This window comes from Astyanax mexicanus, chromosome 8 (assembly GCF_023375975.1).
Source record: "Astyanax mexicanus isolate ESR-SI-001 chromosome 8, AstMex3_surface, whole genome shotgun sequence".
In the NCBI taxonomy this organism is placed as follows: Eukaryota; Metazoa; Chordata; class Actinopteri; order Characiformes; family Acestrorhamphidae; genus Astyanax; species Astyanax mexicanus.
Window position 1 is genome coordinate 17,700,366 of NC_064415.1, and position 21,586 is coordinate 17,721,951.

The following is a 21,586-nucleotide window of genomic DNA, read 5'->3' on the forward strand; positions in this document are numbered from 1 at the left end:
ATCTATCCTGATTCAGCTCCTGTATCTATCCTGATTTAGCTCCTGTATCTATCCTGATTTAGGTCCTGTATCTATCCTGATTCAGCTCCTGTATCTATCCTGATTCAGCACTTGACTCTATCCTGATTATGCTGGTCTGCAGGCCTGGTACTGCTGTTGACTGGTTTACTCAGGTTGATTATGCTCATACACCAGATAAACTATCAAACTATCAAAGGGGAATGAATCCACTATGCCAGAAATCCAGCTTAACCAGCTTGACCGGGTCACACTGTTTTTCAGCAAGGTGTTTTCACAAGTCTGAACAAATCCATCCCTCTGTGTAGTTCACTTTTTTACATTACAATCTTTAGTAGAATAAACAACTAAAATCTAATTTTGACAGATTTTACAATTCAGAGATCCAGACTAAGTACACACAAACTACAGACTAACCCACTGATGTAGTGGAGAGCTGTCCCTCAAACAAGAGTAAGAAAAAGCTGTCAATCATAAATCCCTGCTACAGTGTAATTTACCACATTTAACTCCTCGTACACTGCCATGAAAAACATCTGACATTTATAAACATTAAAAACATTAAAGCTCTTGTCTCTGTTTTGATTCAGCTCCTGACTCTGTCCTGATTCAGCTCCTGACTCTATCCTGATTCAGCTCCTGTATCTATCCTGATTCAGCTCCTAACTTTATCCTGATTCAGCTCCTGTATCTATCCTGATTTAGCTCCTGTATCTATCCTGATTCAGCTCCTGTATCTATCCTGATTCAGCTCCTGTATCTATCCTGATTCAGCTCCTGTATCTATCCTGATTCAGCTCCTGTATCTATCCTGATTCAGCTCCTGTATCTATCCTGATTCAGCTCCTGTATCTATCCTGATTTAGGTCCTGTATCTATCCTGATTCAGCTCCTGTATCTATCCTGATTCAGCTCCTGTATCTATCCTGATTCAGCTCCTAACTTTATCCTGATTCAGCTCCTGTATCTATCCTGATTTAGCTCCTGTATCTATCCTGATTCAGCTCCTGTATCTATCCTGATTCAGCTCCTGTATCTATCCTGATTCAGCTCCTGTATCTATCCTGATTTAGCTCCTGTATCTATCCTGATTCAGCTCCTGTATCTATCCTGATTCAGCTCCTGTATCTATCCTGATTCAGCTCCTGTATCTATCCTGATTCAGCTCCTGTATCTATCCTGATTCAGCTCCTGTATCTATCCTGATTCAGCTCCTGTATCTATCCTGATTCAGCTCCTGTATCTATCCTGATTTAGCTCCTGTATCTATCCTGATTCAGCTCCTGTATCTATCCTGATTCAGCTCCTGTATCTATCCTGATTCAGCTCCTAACTTTATCCTGATTCAGCTCCTGTATCTATCCTGATTTAGCTCCTGTATCTATCCTGATTCAGCTCCTGTATCTATCCTGATTCAGCTCCTGTATCTATCCTGATTCAGCTCCTGTATCTATCCTGATTCAGCTCCTAACTTTATCCTGATTCAGCTCCTGTATCTATCCTGATTTAGCTCCTGTATCTATCCTGATTCAGCTCCTGTATCTATCCTGATTCAGCTCCTGTATCTATCCTGATTCAGCTCCTAACTTTATCCTGATTCAGCTCCTGTATCTATCCTGATTCAGCTCCTGTATCTATCCTGATTTAGCTCCTGTATCTATCCTGATTCAGCTCCTGACTCTATCCTGATTCAGCTCCTGTATCTATCCTGATTTAGCTCCTGACTCTATCCTGATTCAGCTCCTGTATCTATCCTGATTCAGCTCCTGTATCTATCCTGATTCAGCTCCTGTATCTATCCTGATTCAGCTCCTGTATCTATCCTGATTCAGCTCCTGTATCTATCCTGATTTAGCTCCTGTATCTATCCTGATTCAGCTCCTGTATCTATCCTGATTCAGCTCCTGTATCTATCCTGATTCAGCTCCTGTATCTATCCTGATTCAGCTCCTGTATCTATCCTGATTCAGCTCCTGTATCTATCCTGATTCAGCACTTGACTCTATCCTGATTATGCTGGTCTGCAGGCCTGGTACTGCTGTTGACTGGTTTACTCAGGTTGTTTATGCTCATACACCAGATAAACTATCAAACTATCAAAGGGGAATGAATCCACTATGCCAGAAATCCAGCTTAACCAGCTTGACCGGGTCACACTGTTTTTCAGCAAGGTGTTTTCACAAGTCTGAACAAATCCATCCCTCTGTGTAGTTCACTTTTTTACATTACAAACTTTATTAGAATAAACAACTAAAATCTAATTTTGACAGATTTTACAATTCAGAGATCCAGACTAAGTACACACAAACTACAGACTAACCCACTGATGTTAGTGGAGAGCTGTCCCTCAAACAAGAGTAAGAAAAAGCTGTCAATTATAAATCCCTACTACAGTGTAATTTACCACATTTAACCCCTCGTACACTGCCATAAAAAACATCTGACATTTATAAACATTAAAACTCAGCATTACTTACCTGCTCTTACTTTCTTCAAACTCACAGGAGACTTTCAGAGAGTTACTTTCAATTTACTTTTCAGTAACCTCCTGAACACCCACCCACACACACACACAGTCATCTCAAGCATGTTTGGTGGTAAAAATGGGTTGTACAGTAAATGGACAGATGTAAAAAACAGAAAACAGAATTGGATTCTGTGGAGCAGATTAAAATTAACCTGTTGTCACCATGCCTAATGCCATGTATATGCTACTGTGTTATAAAGCTCTCCAGGATTGAGCTGTGGCACAGTGGAACTGTGTTCTCTGCAATGATGGTGCTCCATCCAATACATTTGGCATTGGGACATTTGGTATTAGATTCAATAATGTTGTGGCCATCCAACATCCAGATCTCACTAAAACGACTGACACTGAACACAATCAAATCCTAACAGCAGTGGTCCAAAATCTAAAAGAAAGCCTTTGATGGACACTAGAGGCAATTACACCACGAAAGTATACATAAGCAGGTGTCCTAATAGTTTTGTCCAGTTCATAAGTTGCATTTAAACTTGTTTGGATGTTAAACGGACCTCTATAAAAAAAAGCGTATTACTAAATGTTTATTTTGAACATTGGTCTGTTTATTCTGGTCATTATCAGAGTTTAAAGATTTGCATTCCACAAGTTACTCATAAAACTACTGACATAATTTAGTCCACTTGAACACATAGTTTGAAATGAATGTTTCAGCAATCACAGATACTCACTTCTTACCTTTGTTTAAATTCTGTCAGCAGTTCTTTCATTTTCCATGAGTAGGGAACCGGTTGAACCAGTCATTCACTCAGTATATGTGCGCACACACACACACACACACACACACAGTAATTTAGACTCTTTATGTAACAAATCAGTTAAAAAGCATGAAATAAGCCTCCTTTATAAATTGTTTATAAAGGCATTTTTTAAGTTATTAATTAGGTTGTAAGTTTTTAACATTAAAAAGCAATTACAGCACATAAATAAAAAGATCAACAGTGAGCTGTAATTTGCCAAATAATGATCCTTGAATTTAGATCCTTTCAATCTATTCGAAATCTTATCTTACTTATTTTTTTTTATTAATTCACATTAACATATCTGTTAAAAATTGTGTTCATTAAACAACCCAGATAAATGATTTATCCAGTAACCATAAATTTGTGTACATCAACATAGTACATGAACTGATCTTCTGTATTTTTTATGTATTATGTTAATGCTGAGTGATGCAACAGATAAGGTAAGTATAAACAGTATAAATCTTGTATTAAGTGAGATGTATCCAAACTTCTGACTTAAGGTGTGTAAAGTCCAAACATTTGGACCAGTGTGGCAGTAGGTTTTTATTCCAGTCAAGCAAAAGCAAATGTGATCAGTTGATTAAAGACTGACCAACTGATTAAACAAATGGAATCAGATGTATAGCGGGTGAAATTGACTTAATTGATTGATTGAATAAGATGACTTATTTTTTGCCCTGCTTCTCCTGCTAAAACAGTATACACATTATGAATTAGAATCTATTGGAAGTATTGAAGGACCTATAATTAGAAACACCAGATAACTTGCAGTGAGAAGTGTAATAAAGAGAAGTATCAGATAACCTGTAGTGAGTGGAGGTATGAAGCACCAGAAGACATGTAGTGAAAAAATATACCAGAGAACCTTAGTGAAAAATAATAGAGAAATTGTAGTTAGAAGATTTGTAGTGAAGAGAAGAATTAGATTACTTTTAAGAAGAAACACCTGCTCATGCATTGTCTGAAAAACTTGTTTTCAGGGAAAGTACTGGCTGTTTTGTGTTGGTTTAAACACAAGAGGGTGCTACAATATTATCTTCAATTTCTAATGTTATGATTCCAACTCTGAAATCATTTTCAATAGTCATATCTGCAAAAACATTCTTCATTTACATCTACCCACCTGTATGAACACATTTAAATGTAGAATACAAGTAGAACATCAACAGTAAGAAAAAAAAACAGTGAAACGGTGATTTGTTAAAATCGTTTTTTATTCATCAACACTTGGAACATTTGGCAAATACTTTCCTGCCAGAAACAAAAAGACAAAAGAGAAATATTTCAGGGCATTCTAAATGTATATCAGCCAGGTTACTGACATACACACTCACACAAAAAGTGTATAAGTCTTCATTAAAATATAGATAAACAACCAAATTATATAGGAACCATTATTTTTAACTATTATGTTTTTAAAGGCTTTGGTTCTGTGACATTCTTAACCAGCAGCATGAATCTGAAACAGACTGCATATCATTAGGATGATCATCAATTACTAAGACAATGCTAATTACACACAGATAGCAGATTCTCTATTGAAAGAGTGAAATGTTGCTGCAGCGGACTGACTAGAGTTGTTCAAAACACTCTTTAACTGTGCAAAGGAATGTAAGTTTGTGTCCAGTGTCATTTAGTATAGTAGCATGCTTATACAGTACCTGTATATACTGTACCAACTTAACACATCAAATAATCAGGTTACAGGAACGTCTGTATTCTTTCATCAGTGCATAGAGCATGTTGTAAGACTTTAGTTATACTGAATAAGGAGTGATGTGGAATGACTGTGTCAAAGTGCTTTCTGAATTTTGGTCCAACAGTGAAAAAACATAAATAAAACAAATGACTAAAATACAGTCAGGTCTAAAAGTATTTGGACATTAACATTTGTTTTTGTACATTTGCCTCTACCCAATTACAATCCAAATGTTATATTAATGTGGACCTTTGGGTTTAATTCAAGGGGTTTAACAGAAATACTGCATTTAATATTGTGTTTAGAAATTACAGCTATTTTAGTGTCTCCTTTTTTACAAGCCTAAAATTAATTAGCCTGTTGACTGATTTAGATTTCAGGATCAAGTGTGACGTGTTTACTCATTATTCCATTCCAAATTAAGAGGATAAAGGTCCTGGAGTTGTTTGTGCAGAAGTGCAGAATTTGCATGAGGAAGGTTTTGTAAAGTAATGGAATGCTCTAACCACGCTGTCACCTGATCCCAAACCAGCTGAGCAGCTTTTAACATACTTTTTTTGCTTTTGAGCCTGTGTATACGGCGTGTGTTCCCAAGAAGAGCTAATAAATGCAAATTCAGCACCTTGAAATCAATCCTTAATACTTTATTCCCTTAATTTGTCTTAAAATAATGAGGAAACAGGCCATGAAGTGTCTGGTCATGAAAGTACTTTATAGTAATTTCTCCAATATAAAATACATATGAGTAGTTCGATTGCAAAAAAAGTGTTATTCTTTAAATGTATTTTCCATCCAAACACTAATAGACCTGTCTGTAGTTGCTAAATGCATAGAGGAAACATAAGGCTTCTTTAAAGAATATTTTATAAATTAAGACAATGAAACACAGTGTAAATGAATTAAGGGCAGTGAAGGCTAGAACTGAGAAACCTGTTAAGAGAACATTAAAAATAAACTCTATGAGCTTTCATTCTGTGCAGTGCTAAAACCATTAAGTGGGACAGAATGAAAAAAAGAGCAGAAATGCTTCATGGACGATTCTTATTACATTCTGAACACTACATGGAAAATTCATGTAAATATAAAAGTACTGGAATACAACAACAACTCATTGTTTTGTCGTTGCAATCATAAACACTGTGGAAAAGAGCAAAATGTGTGTGGTTAATCCTGGTGTGTACTGTGTGTGTGTGTCTGAGTGTGAACGTGAACATGGGTGTCTCTGTATCAGATAATTACTACAGAAAGAATACATCAGATATTTAAAATATAACCCACTGCATGACATTCATTAAAGGCTATGTTGCTCAAATGAGGACCTGTTTTAGACCTTCACTCTGGATCTGAACCAGTGCTAACCTGTATTAGCAGCAGTCTAGTTATCAGTACCAAACACAGTGTTGAGCTGCTGAGTCACTCTAATGAAGGTGGTGCGGCGACTCAGCTCCTTCAGCTTAGCAGCTCCAACGTAGGTGCAGGTGGAGCGGACACCCCCCAGCACGTCTCTCACTGTGACCTCCACCGGACCTTTATACACCACCTCCACTGTTTTACCCTCTGAGGCCCTGACACAGAAAAATAATACATTTAATTAGGACTGGATTATATGGCCTAAATTTATAACACAATAAATATTCTTATATATGCTGGGTGATATGGTAAAAATACTGTATTACATTATTTAAAGACATGTTCACAACACACTGTATTTATCATGTGTGGACAAGCAGCAAATGCATCAGCAGTGACATATTCTGCTATTCAATTTTTTTTATTATGAATAGCACAGTGATTTTTACATAAATAAACAGGATTTTAAAATGTACAGTTGGTAAGGTATTATTTAAATATATCTATATATCCTAAAAACAGGGTGTCTGGAAGGTCCCAGGATATTTTTCTGGCTAGAACAGTTTTTATCTGAGTAACTGTGATGCTGCTAATGGAGCTGATAAAAGAGCTACTGGGAACATGGAGATATCAGAACAGCAAACAGTCTTTATCTGCCTATTTAACCACCATTAAAACAAAAAAGGTAGAAGAATTAGAACTAAAGAGAGCTGGCATTAAAGACATAAAAGAGAGCACCTCACATTTAATGCACAGATTTTGTAATAGGGGGCTGGCAGCATAATGTCTGGGAAATGGCTGGTACACCTGTCCAGATATAGCTTAAAAACATACAGCCCCTCCCAGAAATATTCAGAAATATTTCGCTTAAGATTTATTTATGCAACTTTGTCACAAGTTTATTAAAAACTTAAAAAAACTTAGGCTGCTAATGTTGAACTATATGATGGAACTGGTAAGCTACCAGAGATTTAAAGTGTTAGAGACCCAGACTTCAGTAAATGTACAATGTGCTCTATCAAAAAAGTGACTTAAGTAAAAGTTAAAGTGTTCTTTAACCTGTGAACTAAAGTATTCAATATTTTTTGTACTTAAGTATTGCAAGTAGTTTATTCTAAAATGCACTACTAAAGTAAATGTACAGTCTGTTTTGTGTAGTTATTACAGAAAGCAGTGGAAAGTTCTCACAGTGAAAGTCAGAACGGGAGCAGCGTGGTCTTCTTACAAGATCAGTTTGATTCACTCAATGATGAGGAGCTTCATCAAATTCGGTGACAGTTCAGAGCATCTACTGCTCTGGCTTTAGTGATAATGTGGGTTTGTAATGATTCCTAACATTTTTATAATTATAACAAGTAATGATGCAGCAAATAAACAATGTTACTGAGTAAAAGTATTAAACTAACTAAAAAATGCTCCAGGAAGTACAGAAACAGCATTTTAGTACTTAAGTACAGTAGTAAAGTAGGTCTACTTCCTTACTACACATCTTTCATAGCTACAGCATGTCCAAAAATTCTAAACAAATTCAAAACAATGTGTATGCTGTATCCTGATTGGTGCATTTGATTTGCGCTTCTTTCATTTTTATACTTTCATGCAAACATAAAAATGTAAAAAAAAAACAAAAAAACAACAACAACAAAAGTAACAATAGATTTGGCACAATGTAGTGGAATTAAAGTAAAAATCTAAAAACTTCAGAAAAGATACACAAACTACTTATGTACAGTAATGAATTACATTTACTTTGTTACTGTTCATCACTGTACATCATTAATACAGAGTAGTTACCATGTAGTGATTTTAGTTTATAAAATGTCTAGTTATAAATAAAAAATCATGTTTTGTAAACATTTGTACTTTCCAAGCTCTCTCTCTCACCTGTACTCCGCTACTCCTCCTGCGTGCCGCTTCATGGCCGTGTCAGAGCTCATTCCATAGAAAAGTTTATACTTCTTCCCGTTCTTCTCAATGATCTCACCCCCGCTCTCAGAGTGACCTGCCAGCATCCCACCAAGCATCACAAAGTCTGCTCCAGCACCTGTCCGTCACACAACACAGACACAGGTCGAAGAGAGTCAGAATGTATGTAGTGACTACTAATGCATCTACTGGACACCAAGAACCAGTGTCTGATTACAAGGACAAGTTTAGTGAAGAATGCCTTCAGGTTACAGAGCAAACTCACCAAAAGCCTTAGAGACATCACCTGGGCAGGTACATCCTCCATCCTGAGTGAGAAACATATAAAAATGATATTACCTTTTTTAAAATATGTAATATTAACATCTACAGTCTTTAGTCTCTACAGTGAACTAACTAGGCACTCATAGCTACAGAATGAATATCTCACAGAGATGATGTGTCCTCCCAGGCCGTGTGCAGCATCGGCACACTCAATCACAGCGCTCAGCTGAGGGTAGCCCACTCCTGTCTTCTTACGGGTGGTACACACTGAGCCTGCACAGACAAACAGAGGGAAATGTCAAATAAATTGATATGGTAAAAGATTAATACATGCTCATATGGAAAACAAACATGGTTCATTTAGGATAAAAAAAATAATAATTTACCTTTTTTTTTTTTTAACAAACATTATTTGAATAATAAAAGTCTGAAAATAAAGTGCACATGTTGCCTACCCACCATTTTCCACTCTCTGCTATTCAAACTATATCTCTGTGTCATAATGTTGTATCAACAATTCAATCAGCACTACCGGTTCACACCCAAAGGGGTGTTTGTTGATATTAATAAATGCACTTAGCTACATTATGCTGCATTTGCTGTTTACACAGATGTGCAAATGCACACACACAACTTGTCTAGTCCCAGAAAGTAGAGCTGGGCGATACTTAGATATATTTAAAACATGTACAACCTCAATTATATCTTTTTTTATCGCATTAAATCAGTAATTTGATTAATCAAGTTCAACTGATTAAACTTCCAGCCCTACCTGAAAGTATTGCATTGCCCATAGAACAGAACTCTTTGGAAAATATAAACATCAACCTACTGGCTCCATGCCCAATGCCATGCCTAATGGCAGGCTTCAGCTACAGGGGGATAAAACCTCCCAGCATTAATGCATGGAATTATGATGCTCCATTTAAAACTTTTAGGTGTGTTTTTTGAGGAAGTCAGTGCAAACAAATCTTCACAGCAATGTTCAAGAACCTTCCTGGACAGTAAAGACAGTTACTCCAAAAAAAAGAAAGTTAAACCCTTTTTTAATTCCCTTGACTTTCAGGGGAAAAAACAGTGATGGAGCATGTTTCCCAATGCTTTTGTACAATTTAATTTATTATCTAATTTACAAGCCTTTGTGATTTGAATATGTGGTTAAGTGTGTTCTCAAATTATAACTGTGGAAAAAAGGAATTGAAAAAATAGGGGTCATGCTCTTGGAAACTTATCCAAACAAATAAATGAATAAACACACTTTGTCTTATGTATGCTGTAAGCCAAAGTTTAGACTGCCAATTTTGAATTTTGCTACAGAACCATTACAGCACTAAACACTAAAATTTAACACTAATCACTCAGAATCAAGTGAAATAATTTCAGTATTTTTACCTGGACCGATGCCCACTTTTATGATGTCAGCTCCAGCCAGAATCAGCTCTTCTACCATCTCCCCAGTGACGACATTACCAGCCTTGAAAAAAATAACGTATAAAATAATGTATAAAAACAATGTAATAATAATCTACAACTGTGTTTATAGCCATGAGAACTATTATCTTATTACAGAAGTAAACTGAATCTCATTATCTTATTATTTTGTGTTTGTGCTATAAGCTTTGTACACTGACCATGATGGTGTGAGAGGGGAACTTCTGCCTCACGTCCTTCACAAAATGCACAAAATGTTCAGAGTAACCGTTTGCTACGTCCACACAAATGTACTGGACCTTTGGCACAGCTTCCAAAATGGCACCTAGCCTTTCAAAATCTCCCTCACTTGTACCCGTACTGACTGCTAAGCTCTGTAGAGATGAATAACAAGAGAGGGAGAGAGAAATAGAGAGAAGAAATGTTAACTATGGGTCATTCAAAGCACAATAATGTTTAATTAAACTATAATACATTATGTATTACCTCTAGGCATTCTGGGTGCTTTGCTGCAAACTCTTTCCAGTCGTCTACGCAGTAGTGTTTGTGTATAGCAGTAAAAAGAGAGAACTGGAAGAAAACAAGGGGTTGGTGAATCCAAGGGCGTAGGAGCGGGCTTGATATTGGGGGGGACACATTTGCCAATATGAACCCAAGCCCACCCAATAGTTTCCTAGAACAACATTTGTGGAAATTACTTTTAATTAAAAGTAAATTATTATTATAAGGTGATTTTACAACCTAAACATGTTACTCCACATTACAGCTACTGTTGTTAGAAAAATTATGCAAGCAATGTCTGAGTTATCACCTAATATTTAAAATAATATAACAGATTATTATTATTGTTATTATTATTGTTATTATTATTAATATTATTATTATTACGTATTGGCATGTCAATTCTGTTGTATATTTATATTTTCTCCTGCACCTTTATTTTTTTCTACTGAGAGCTCTTCTTAAGATGGTGTCCTTTTATGTAAAAGAATGTAACTTTACGTTTCATAGAGACTTTTATAAACGTCAGGCTATGTGGTCTTACTGTGAAATACAAATGAACAGAAGTCACGTTACAGCAGTGTTTCTCAACCCAGTTCTTATATATTCTACTGCATATTAAAACTGTTCTGCATATTCTAGAGCTTCCTCTGGTGGATATACATGATTAATTTAGGCTCCATAGGGGGCTAAAGGATTTTAACAGGTAAACTCAGTAAATGACTGTTTATTAGCTGATCAGGTGGAAAACACTAGTTTAGGGCAGTGATCGGGGTTAAGTAACTGCTTTAAACTACCAACTTAAAGTACTGTACGGAATTCTGGCGATCATCTACATCCAGCTTCTAGATAACTAGTTAGTTAAATCAATTTTCGTTCATTATAGCTCACAGTAAGTCCTGTAATCCTAAATGAATAAACAGTTTGAAAATTAAAGTGATTAGCTGATCAGGCACAGGGAAACATTACATATATATTTTATTTTTTTCCTTTAACCCTGACTCCCAATCTAGCTAATTCCAAAGATAAGCTTATACACTAACACAGCTGCAGTTTATTAATCACAGTGGGTTTAAACTGTGTGCTGATTCAGAGACGTGTATTTTTAACCAGCTATCAGAAACATATCATCACAGTTGAAGTGGTTAGCCTATCGTTACCTTTCTTTTAGAAAAATCTCCGTATATCCATATCTGTTTTAAAATCAGCTGAAGCTGCTGCGTCCCGATCCCGCTGCTACATCTCACAGCGAGGGGGCGGGGCTTCCCAAACAGCAAACTGCCTCTGCTCCGCGCGCCGCAAAACCAGCAAGCTGATTGGCTGTTTCTACTGAGAGGCGTGACTTAATACCTGAACCGGCTCCGTGATTGGTCCGGTCTGTCTCCTCATTAATAGTACAGCTGACCTGAGCGAACTGATATCATTTTTGGGGGGGACAAATCCACCTGTTTCTAATATTGGGTGGGACATGTCCCACCCATCCCCCCCGGTTCCTACGCCTATGGGTGAATCTTCTTGTTTAAGGTTAGTGAAAAGTGCATTAAACAACAGAATACCAGATGGTCCTTGTAGACAAAACAATTCTGAGACTTTCAAAAACACAGCAATATGAAGGTTCAAGGTTGGGAAAGTATGATGAGTGAAAAGACAATAACTGGTTGAACACTATTCTACTTCACTCATACCTGATGGAGTGCCAAAGCCATCTCAAAAGTTCCAACCGTGTCCATGTTAGCAGCTATGATAGGGATACCTCTGTAACTTCTTTTTGAGTTTCTGAAAGTAAAACTGCGCATCAGGTCCACCTAAGAGAAAGAGAAAACAAAAGCCATGAGAGTAAATGTAAGACATGGAGATGAGATGCAGCATTGTTTATTTCAGCATTGCTATTGTAATGTGTGATACAGGATGTGCAATGTCAGGTGTAAGATCACATTTTATCAAACATATAATGCAACTTTTTCCTAAATATTATAAAAGCTAATTCTTCACTGTTCTAGTTTTGTGATATATCAAGCCGATGCAGGTTATATCTGACCAAAATTACTTTATTTTGTTGGCTACAGGGAGTGCATTATTAATAATATCATTCTCTGTTGGAAAAAAGGAGGTAATTACATTGTTGTGCTATTTTATTATCAGTAGCCTATATCAGTGACATAAAAACGGCCTTAAAAGAGAAATTCTGTGTAAAATGGACTTGGGTTGTAGTAAAACATTATAATGAGTACAAACTTTTGTTGAATGGCCCACCTCCATTAACCCCTAGCATTCTGACATACAGCTAAAAACCATGCAAAGAAATGACTATTTTTACACCACTACCTAACAAGCTACTGACATTTAAAATGAGGCACTGAGAACTTTGAAAGTACATGGGTAGTTTGTTAAAAAATACACACAGTACACGGGTAGTTAATTAAAAAAATACAAGCATGACAAGCATGAAGGAATAGGTAGGATAGGTAAAAAGATTGTAAAATTAATAACCCTCATATTCGGTTGTGCTTGCAATATTTGACAACTCCTGATGCACCAACATCAGTCCAAAACTAATGTGACTATTAACGTAACCTATCAGCTCTAGTTTTGTTAGTGTTTGTCAGTTTACTTATGCTAACCATACAGTAGATGACTTCGAAAAGACTCTAAGAAGACTTTTCATAGGCTAAAGTCTAACACCCTCTCACGTCTAAAGACTACACACAGACTTTATAGTCACAGACTAAGACTGTAACTGGAGTCTGTCTGAAATTATTTCCCATCATGCTTCTGGTGGAATTTAACAGGAAAAGAAGCTGTTTAACTGAGGAGCAGAAACAGAAGCACCTTTTGGCCACAGCTGCATTTATGTTTGCAGTAATTTGTTCAGAAAAACAGCCAAAAAGAAAAAGACAAAACACCGCAGAATGTGGATACAACCCTGGTTGAGTAAACAGAAACATTCCCACGTTTGCCCAGTTCCCTCCTATTGGTTGTTTACATTGTTCACAGAATTATTTGCATGAGCCAAATCTTAATAATTACGATAATATTAAACACGGTTGATTTTATTTGAACGGCTAAAACCTTCAATCCTAACCATCTTACACTGAACAATCGAGATGACATTACTGCAACTTCAGTCTAGTAAGACTCATTATTTTGCAACAATGAAATCGCTTAAAAATCTTTGGTGTGAGGTTAGCATTAGCTGAAGGTACTGTGTGTATAAACAGTGTTTTAATAAACAACCTGTGCACTTTCACAGTTCTCATTCCCTCTTTTTAAGAGTCAGGAAACTCAGAATTCTACCAACGAAGTGTGGAGCTACTTTGAGCTTGAATTAATGGTGTAAAAATAGGGCACATTTTTGCATGGGTACTGTTATGCCCCTATCACTAGCATTATAATCCTGTTGGGAGCATCGGCTAAAAGTGCTGTATTTCAAAATGCTGGTAGTAAATTGAGGTGGGCTATTCGATATTTGTTCATATTTGTTATAAGTCCATTTCACACTGAATTTCTCATTTAAAATGAAGTAATCTCATTTACCAAAATGAGTTCTGGGACCATATATTGCCCAAACAGATATAGTTATTATGGCAGGCCTACAAAAAACATTTCAGGGGAACTTCCACTCAGAAACATTTACAGTGGTGGTGAATGGACCCAAACATTTTAAAGCCACTAAAGCCCAAACAACAGTATGTTACTACACCAAACACAGAAACCATGATGGCTGGAACAGTGCTATTCGTTTAGTTTATATGAACTAAGATATTAAAAAAGTTTACCTCACTACGAGACTTGAGGGTGCTGCGTTTGGGGCGAAGCAGGACGTCCTTGAAGTCGAGCTTGATGTCATTCTCGATGCGAGGCATGGTTTTCAGATGTGAAGTTCTTCAGACTCGAGCAGGATCTCTCAGGAACAGCAGCTGTGTGCTCTGTGTCCTTATACTCTCTGTTTGTTTAACTAGAGAAAAAGAAATGTCAGAGGCCTCTTCAGCCATGAGAAAACCCCTCCCACATGTCAAAAGTCGTCTAGGACGAAGCTGCAGGTGTTTTTAACTCTCATTTATATTAATAAATAATGATAGCTTAGAATAACAATCGTGGATAATTCTAGAACAAAGTAGGCTAGACTATTTTGATCTATTTAATGCTCAATTCTCGCAAGAGCTAAATTAAACTAATGGTATCTACGTTACTTATAAACACATAACTAACTAGTTAACCAGCTACAAATGTAACGTAGTCAAATATTAGACACCTGTTGTTTACAGTATGTCTACATCTGTTACAGTTACATAACCTAGCTAGCTAGGTAGGTTAGCTGGTTAGCTAAGTTAGCTATTTCTGCAGATAACTGGCAGTTAGCTCGCTAGCTAGCTAGTAACTAGCTAACTAACACAAAAATAGCTAGGTTAGCTTACTATTACATTTCGTACCCAGTCTTGATTACAGATGATATTACACATCTAGCCCCTGGTAGCGATTACACGCTATATTAAATGCATAATGGCTATTGCATCACCTTCTGCTGAAGCTGTGAACCTGTAAATCGGCGCTGGGATGTGGTTAACCAGCTCTGAAGGGGGACAGGAAGGATGCGCAGCATTCCCAGCTATAGCTGTGTGTAAAGGCGGTAATATTTTGCCCCAGATCTACAGTGAAACACAAATTGTAGTTTTTCAGCCAAACCCGCCCCGTTCACTTTAGTTCAAAGTGAGGTCTTAATGGACTACAAAAAGACGGGCCGTTTTGACGCTCACTGCTGCAGTCTTCCGTTCCTTTTACACGTTAAATAAGTGTTTATTAAATATTTCAACAATAAATAAAAATGTAAGACGTTCAAATGCATGTATTAATACAGTACTTTGTTTTAAACGCTTAGACAGCTTTACATTAAGCCTCATATTTTATGTCGGAACTAATGATCAGCGCTGCAGGGCTGCGGGGAGTTTATTAATTAATTAATTAATTAATTTAATGTGTGGAAGAGCTAAGTAGCTGGAATATTGTACATACCTAGATAGCTAGATTTTCTTTTGGCATTGTGAACCTGTAAATCAGCGCTGGAATGTAGTTAACTAGCTATGAAAGAGGACAATCTAGCTATAGCTGTGTGTAAAGGCGGTAATATTTTGCCTTCGATCTACAGTAAAACACAAATTGTAGTTTTTCAGTCAAACCCACCTCTTTCACATTCGTTCACCGTGAAGTCTTAATGGAAAAACGACGGCTCGTTTTGAAGACTACTACTGCAGTCTTTCGTCACTTTTTATTTAAACGTCAAACAAGGGTACTTTTATGGCCGCGGGGAATTTATTTTATTTTATTTATTTTTGTTTTCTGTTGTCATTACCTTCTGCTGAAGCTGTAAACCTGTAAATCAGCGCTGAAATGTAGCTAGTTAACAAGCTATAAAGAAAGACAGGAAAGGCGGTTATATATTTTTTGACAGTTGCCTTCGATATACAGTAAATCACATATTGTAGTTTTTCAGTCAAACTCGTCCCGTTCCCATTCGTTCAGAGTGATGTCTTAATGGACTACAAAACGACGGCCCATTTCGAAGACTACACTCGCAGCCCTAAGCCACTGTATTAAATATTTAAACACTAAATAAAAATGTAAAACGCGCATATTAATAAATGTAATAATACTTTGTGTTTTTTAAGCTTTAAATGCTTTAGTTTAATTTAGCCTTATATTTTAAGTAGGAACTAATGATCAGCGCTGCAGTGCTGCGGGGAATTGTTTTTAAGCTGTTCGCGATTTTCAGTTGAATGTGTAGAAGAGTAAAGACGAGAGAATATAGTAGATAAATAGCTTGATTTTCTGTTGGATTTGTTTTATTCGCTGTGTGAATTCATTGCGGGTAGCGACACAATACAGGAGCCACAATGCTGATTAAAGTGAAGGTAGGGGAACCGGTCATTTCCTGCTGTTTCATTCACACTGCCGGTTAGCATGCTAACGCTAGTAGTGTTAGCCTAGCCGAGATGTGTTTAGTTTAGGCTGGAGCTGTGGTTAACATAATTTAGCTTAGTTAACATAACAAATTATCAGGCTCAGGTCCAGTCTTCAGTCTGCGTTTGAAAATTAAAAAGGTTGCCTGCGTTTCTGTGGACAGTGAGAGAGTTAGCTAAAGTTTACTGCTGGCTGATTAGTTAGCTAGGTTAGCTACTAGCACCTTATTTTGCCCGGGAGGCGTTTGGTTAACTATACCTTAGCTTGTTAACAAACGAGGAAAACTACTTGTTCACTAGCTACATGCTCCCTTTCAGACTTGAATTATTTCCAGTGTCTGTAATTTATGTTCTACTATAAAATCTGTGTAGTAAATAAATCCAATTAACTAAAATCATTAATAGTTATTTATTTTCAATGCATTGGAAGCCTGTGTGTAATATGTTATATTTCATAATGCCTTTTTATTTCTTAATACATCCCTAAACAGTTAAAATGATTTAAAAGGGTGTTCTAAATCACATTAAATTAGTTTAAATTTGCTGTTGCTTTGTACCAGTACTACTGTTTTGGAAAGTGGATGGGGTTTCGTTGGTTTAAAAACTTGATCATTGGCTGGTTCATGGTCTATTCTGATGAACAGCAGAACAACAGCTCTAAAAAGATTTTTTTTTTTAAATAAAAATGTGCTGATTTCTTTCTTAATTAATCACTTTTTTAAAGTAAATGTATCTAAGCAGATAACTTATGGTCCATTACTCAACTTACCAAAGTGTTTTGTGAATCTTTACTGTAGTGTTTTACTTTTTTTTTTTTTTTTTTACATTTAATTCAAACATCTTGCATTTCACTCCACTGCATTATTATAATTTTGTCATTCCTTTGGGCTTTTGAGGGCTGCGTGGAAGAGCTGTCGTTTCTCTCCCCACTCACCAGAATCAAAGCCTGGAGAGCCAAAACTTGTGCAGCCTGGTATAATTTCAATATCACCATGCATCCTTACTTTTAGGTGCACTTTTAGGTACTCCAAAGGTACCTCCAGTATCTTTGGTTAAGAGTTGGAGTGATTAGTGGTGTTTCTGATCCAAAAGTAATCATCCCAAACTAGTTGTTCATTTACTAACTGTGTAGTTTTCTATTTTTTCAGACGCTGACTGGCAAAGAAATTGAAATTGACATTGAGCCAACTGACAAGGTACGTATTATCAGTGACAATAGACTAGGTAGAATTCAGTATGGATATTTAAATATCAATGGAGTAGGACTAGAGGCAGTTGTTGATACGTGGGATAGATCTGCCTATTGAAAATTAAGGTATAATTATTTGTGAGGGTCTTCTAAGGTAGTGTGTAATGCTTAGTGTGTAATGCTCAATTATTACTGCAGGTGGAGAGAATAAAGGAAAGAGTGGAGGAGAAGGAGGGAATTCCACCACAGCAACAAAGACTCATCTACAGTGGAAAACAGATGTAAGATAAGTTCACACGACTATATCTATATTTATGTACTTAAAACCTTGGACATAATTCCAGGCAATCTAATATACCAAATACACTCTCTTAAAAATAAAAAAATATACAGTAAAAATCATCACACAAACAGTGTGCTGTTGATGCATCATTTAATATAGAAATAGCCACATCACCAGTATATGTTCACACATATTTCTTCTTGGTTTGGAATATGCTTTCATCACTGCTCTCATTCACAAGAAATATATGGTTTTTAGGCAGCCGTTTCAGTCCTCTATGATAAGAATAATATTCTTTTTCTGTAAGATTTTTGCACCTTAATACCTCACATTTATTTATTAATTTACATGAGTTGTACCCATTGCTGACACAGACGTGCAAATATACACACAGCTTGCCAAAAGGGAATACTGCCAATAGAATAGGAAATTGTGGAGCACTTTACAGCATCATACTTAATGACAGGTGCAGGTTAGAGGGGTATAAAGGGGTAGAAAATACCCCCAGCAGTCAGCTGTGGTATTCTCTGGAATCCAGTATGTCTGGATTGAGTTGTGTAGTTGCAGATGAGGTGTGGTGGTTATATAATTCAGTTTCACTCTTTCAGTGTTTTATCATATTCCAAAACTCGTGAAATAATTCTCCTTTTCTTTTTTTTTCCCTCCCTAGGAATGATGAGAAAACAGCAGCAGATTATAAAATCCAGGGTGGCTCTGTACTGCATCTGGTCCTTGCCCTCAGAGGGGGGCGAGGGCATCAATGTGCCAACAACCATCTGAAGGCCTTATAATCACCAGATTTCCCCATGTTAGATGCCCCGTCAGCCTCAACAACCGATGCCACAGCTCCTTAAATGATATGACTTAACTCCACTCTGTTAATACCTGCACTGGCTTTTGCAAAAGAAAGCCTTTCTGTTCTGCAGTATCTTCCTGTCGACACCCTCGTCCCCTAATTTATCCTTTATAGAGCACTGTCCTGCTCAGTTTCTTATGTTTAGTAGAAGCAAAGCTGAGTAATCATTGTTAATGTAAAACTGATGCAGTAGAATCATTTGTCAATAAAACACCACATTGGCATTTTCACGGCTTCTGATTCCTGAATATGTATTTTATCAGTGGGTGTGAAAGCCTTTAAAACTAGCATTAATGCATTTGAATAACTTGAAAATCATTCTTAACCCAGATATTGGTCTGGGTTGCCAGATTTACAAGACTACAGAAATATTTTTGTCTCACACAAAAATAAAGGGAGGCATTATAATTTTGAACCTTATTTTGACCATGATTAATCCGATTATATTGTTGTTTAATTTAATAGATTTCTTAAGCGAGTAACATTTGAGACAAATTACAAGAGTTCTGTGAATTAAGGCTTTTGTGAGAAGCTCAAGAATGCGTTACATTCATTCAGGGTTTTGTTTTTATTCATTAAAACAATAAAACAGATTAACCTTCTACTTCTAGGCCAAATAATGGTATTTTTTGCTAATTTTTCTTAGAATTAGGGGTCTAAAGTCATGAGATAGGATTATGTAAATTGTTCATAACATATTACCTCACAGGACGGCTTGGTATCAGCAAGTATCATATGGCAAGGCAATGTGAATTATCAGAGTTAAAGCAAAGCCTGATAGTGAGTGCAGATGGATGAGATATTCCATTTCTGATATTGTGCTGACTTTTAATATTCCTCAATCCACATTGTCACATGTGTGCCATTAATAATTTTACCACCATTTAGGCTTAATCCAGGTTCACAGAACGAAACCTTGAGGCTCCTGCTGATCCTTAAAAGTGTTGGACAAGTCTTATTACAATTTATACAATAGGTTGCACCAACTGCTGACACAGATGCAGGTACGCACATCTTGTCTAGTCTCTGTATAGAGAAGTATTGTCAATGGAATTGAACTCTCTGGGGCATATAGTCATAAACTAAATGGCATTATGCCTAATACCAGGTGTGGCCTGGAGCGGTATAAAGTCCCCTAGCAGTGAGCTGTGGAGCAGTGGAACTGTGTTCTTTGGTGTAATGGAGCTCCATGCAGCACTATTGTTGATAAGGTGTTGTGGTGATCATCCACCCTCCTGACCTCACTAATGCTTTTTTTGCTGAATGCAATCAAACAGTACAGACAGTTACTCCAACTAAAAAAGGGTAAAGTTGTTGTTTTTCCCATACAATTGATTTCAGTGGTTTGTTTTATTCATATGTGTTTTTGAGTTGGAAATTTTGGTGAAAATGAGTAAAACCTGTGGAAATAAGTTTATTAAGTTTTTGTGATTGTTTATGTTTTTAGTGGCTATTTTAAGCAGCAGTATTACATGCATTTTGTGCCTAAGGCTGCTACCCTGTGGACTGTTTCAGTTTTTGTGGACAGTTGGTTGTTTAACAGTAACTGAATGTTTTTTTAATGGTTTAGTTTATTTTACACAATACCTTTTTGAATCCTGCACCTCACAAATAAGCATGAAAAAAATGTAAGTTATACTAAAACAAATGAAAACTAAACTAAAACTAAGCATTAATAAAAAAAAATAAAAACTAGCAAACCCACTCTAAAAGCTATTTATTAGCTAGTTATTGAATTAACTTTATTATAATTTTAACTGTAATGAAAAAATTAAAACTGTTACAACCTTGGAGCCAACTTTTATCCCTTTGTGTCTTTAGAGGGCGCCACTTTACAACAAACCCTGAACCTTCAAAGATTGGAGGGAGATCTGTGTGTGTTCTGAAGGGCTGCATTCCAGCACAGTGTGATGATTATCCTGATTAAACACACCTGATTCAACTTATTAGTCAATAACCAGCCAGATCTGGTTGGCAATCAGGGAAATCCTTAAAAGTGTTAGTCAGTAGGCCCTCACTTATTCCCCATCCCATACTTTACAGCAGGAGTGTCTAAACTTTTCTTGTTGGAGGCCAGAAGGAGAAGTATATGTGCAGTCACGGGGCCGCAGACACTGTAATAAAACAAGTAATGAAATATACCACTTATAATAATACATTTTCTTGACTACTATTATTTATACACCATTTTACTTGAGTTACTATCTTTATTTTTCTTTGGCAGTGTTGTGTAAACTAAGATTTTTCAAATTGATATTTCGTTTCATAATGTTTCTTAATATCATACTCCTTCATTACGGCAACTGATTCCTGACAAATTAAACATACACACTTCCCTCTGAACTCAATTAAAAAATATTTTCCTCAATAAGTGGCACTCTGGCCACTTTTAGACTCTTTGGCCCGTTTTCTGCTCCCAAACTGAGCACTCTCGCCGCTTTTAGACTCTTTGGCCCGTTTTCTGCTCCAGAACTGAGCACTCTCGCCGCTTTTAGACTCTTTGGCCCATTTTCTGCTCTACAACCTGAGCACTCTCGCCGCTATTAGAGTCTTTGGGCCGTTTTCTGCGCTAAAACTGTGTACTCTTGCAACTTTTAGACTCTTTGGCCGGTTTTCTGCTCTACAACTGTGCACTCTCACCGCTTTTAGACTATTTGGCCTGTTTTCTGGGCTACAAGTGCGCACTCTCGCCGCTTTTAGACCCTTTGGCCCGTTTTCTACGCTACAACTGAACACTCTCGCTGCTTTTAGACTCTTTGGCTTGTTTTCTGCGCTAGAACTGAGCACTCTGGCCGCTTTTAGACTCTTTAGCCGGTTTTCTGCTATA

The 21,586-nt window shown here is 36.8% G+C and overlaps 2 protein-coding genes across 4 annotated transcripts; one reads left to right on the top strand and one right to left on the bottom strand.

Annotated features, from left to right (window-relative positions):
• Positions 1 to 4,502: 4,502 nt before the first annotated feature.
• gmpr2 (guanosine monophosphate reductase 2) lies at positions 4,503 to 15,129 on the bottom strand. Of its 3 annotated transcripts, none has more exons than XM_007233804.4 (10): positions 14,994 to 15,129; positions 14,254 to 14,432; positions 12,163 to 12,282; positions 10,463 to 10,546; positions 10,177 to 10,350; positions 9,938 to 10,019; positions 8,712 to 8,818; positions 8,547 to 8,589; positions 8,240 to 8,399; positions 4,503 to 6,570 (listed from the first exon to the last, which is right to left on the bottom strand). In XM_007233804.4, exons 2-10 carry the CDS (start codon positions 14,338 to 14,340, stop codon positions 6,381 to 6,383), a joined length of 1,047 nt encoding a protein of 348 aa, XP_007233866.3. In that variant the 5' UTR covers positions 14,341 to 14,432; positions 14,994 to 15,129; the 3' UTR covers positions 4,503 to 6,380. The 3 variants fall into 3 exon arrangements, with proteins under 3 accessions (XP_007233866.3, XP_015456927.3, XP_007233867.3); XM_015601441.3 differs by having other exon boundaries at positions 14,908 to 15,080; XM_007233805.4 differs by lacking the exon at positions 14,994 to 15,129 and adding an exon at positions 14,893 to 14,976.
• Positions 15,130 to 16,190: 1,061 nt separating this feature from the next.
• Positions 16,191 to 18,989, top strand: nedd8 (NEDD8 ubiquitin like modifier). Its single transcript, XM_007233803.4, has 4 exons — positions 16,191 to 16,383; positions 17,580 to 17,627; positions 17,819 to 17,901; positions 18,574 to 18,989. The coding sequence occupies exons 1-4, from the start codon at positions 16,366 to 16,368 to the stop codon at positions 18,692 to 18,694; spliced, it is 270 nt and encodes an 89-aa protein (XP_007233865.2). The 5' UTR covers positions 16,191 to 16,365; the 3' UTR covers positions 18,695 to 18,989.
• The last annotated feature ends 2,597 nt before the right edge of the window (positions 18,990 to 21,586 follow it).

Excerpts from the sequence above, each read along its gene's own strand:
- gmpr2 (XM_007233804.4), bottom strand. The coding sequence starts at position 14,340 with ATGCCTCGCATCGAGAATGACATCAAGCTCGACTTCAAGGACGTCCTG. Across the intron at positions 10,020-10,176 it reads TCCCCTCTCACACCATCATG|GCTGGTAATGTCGTCACTGG; the intron begins GTCAGTGTACAA and ends ATTTTTTTCAAG. Across the intron at positions 6,571-8,239 it reads GGAGGAGTAGCGGAGTACAG|GGCCTCAGAGGGTAAAACAG; the intron begins GTGAGAGAGAGA and ends TTTCTGTGTCAG.
- nedd8 (XM_007233803.4), top strand. Across the intron at positions 17,628-17,818 it reads ACATTGAGCCAACTGACAAG|GTGGAGAGAATAAAGGAAAG; the intron begins GTACGTATTATC and ends TTATTACTGCAG. Across the intron at positions 17,902-18,573 it reads ATCTACAGTGGAAAACAGAT|GAATGATGAGAAAACAGCAG; the intron begins GTAAGATAAGTT and ends TTCCCTCCCTAG.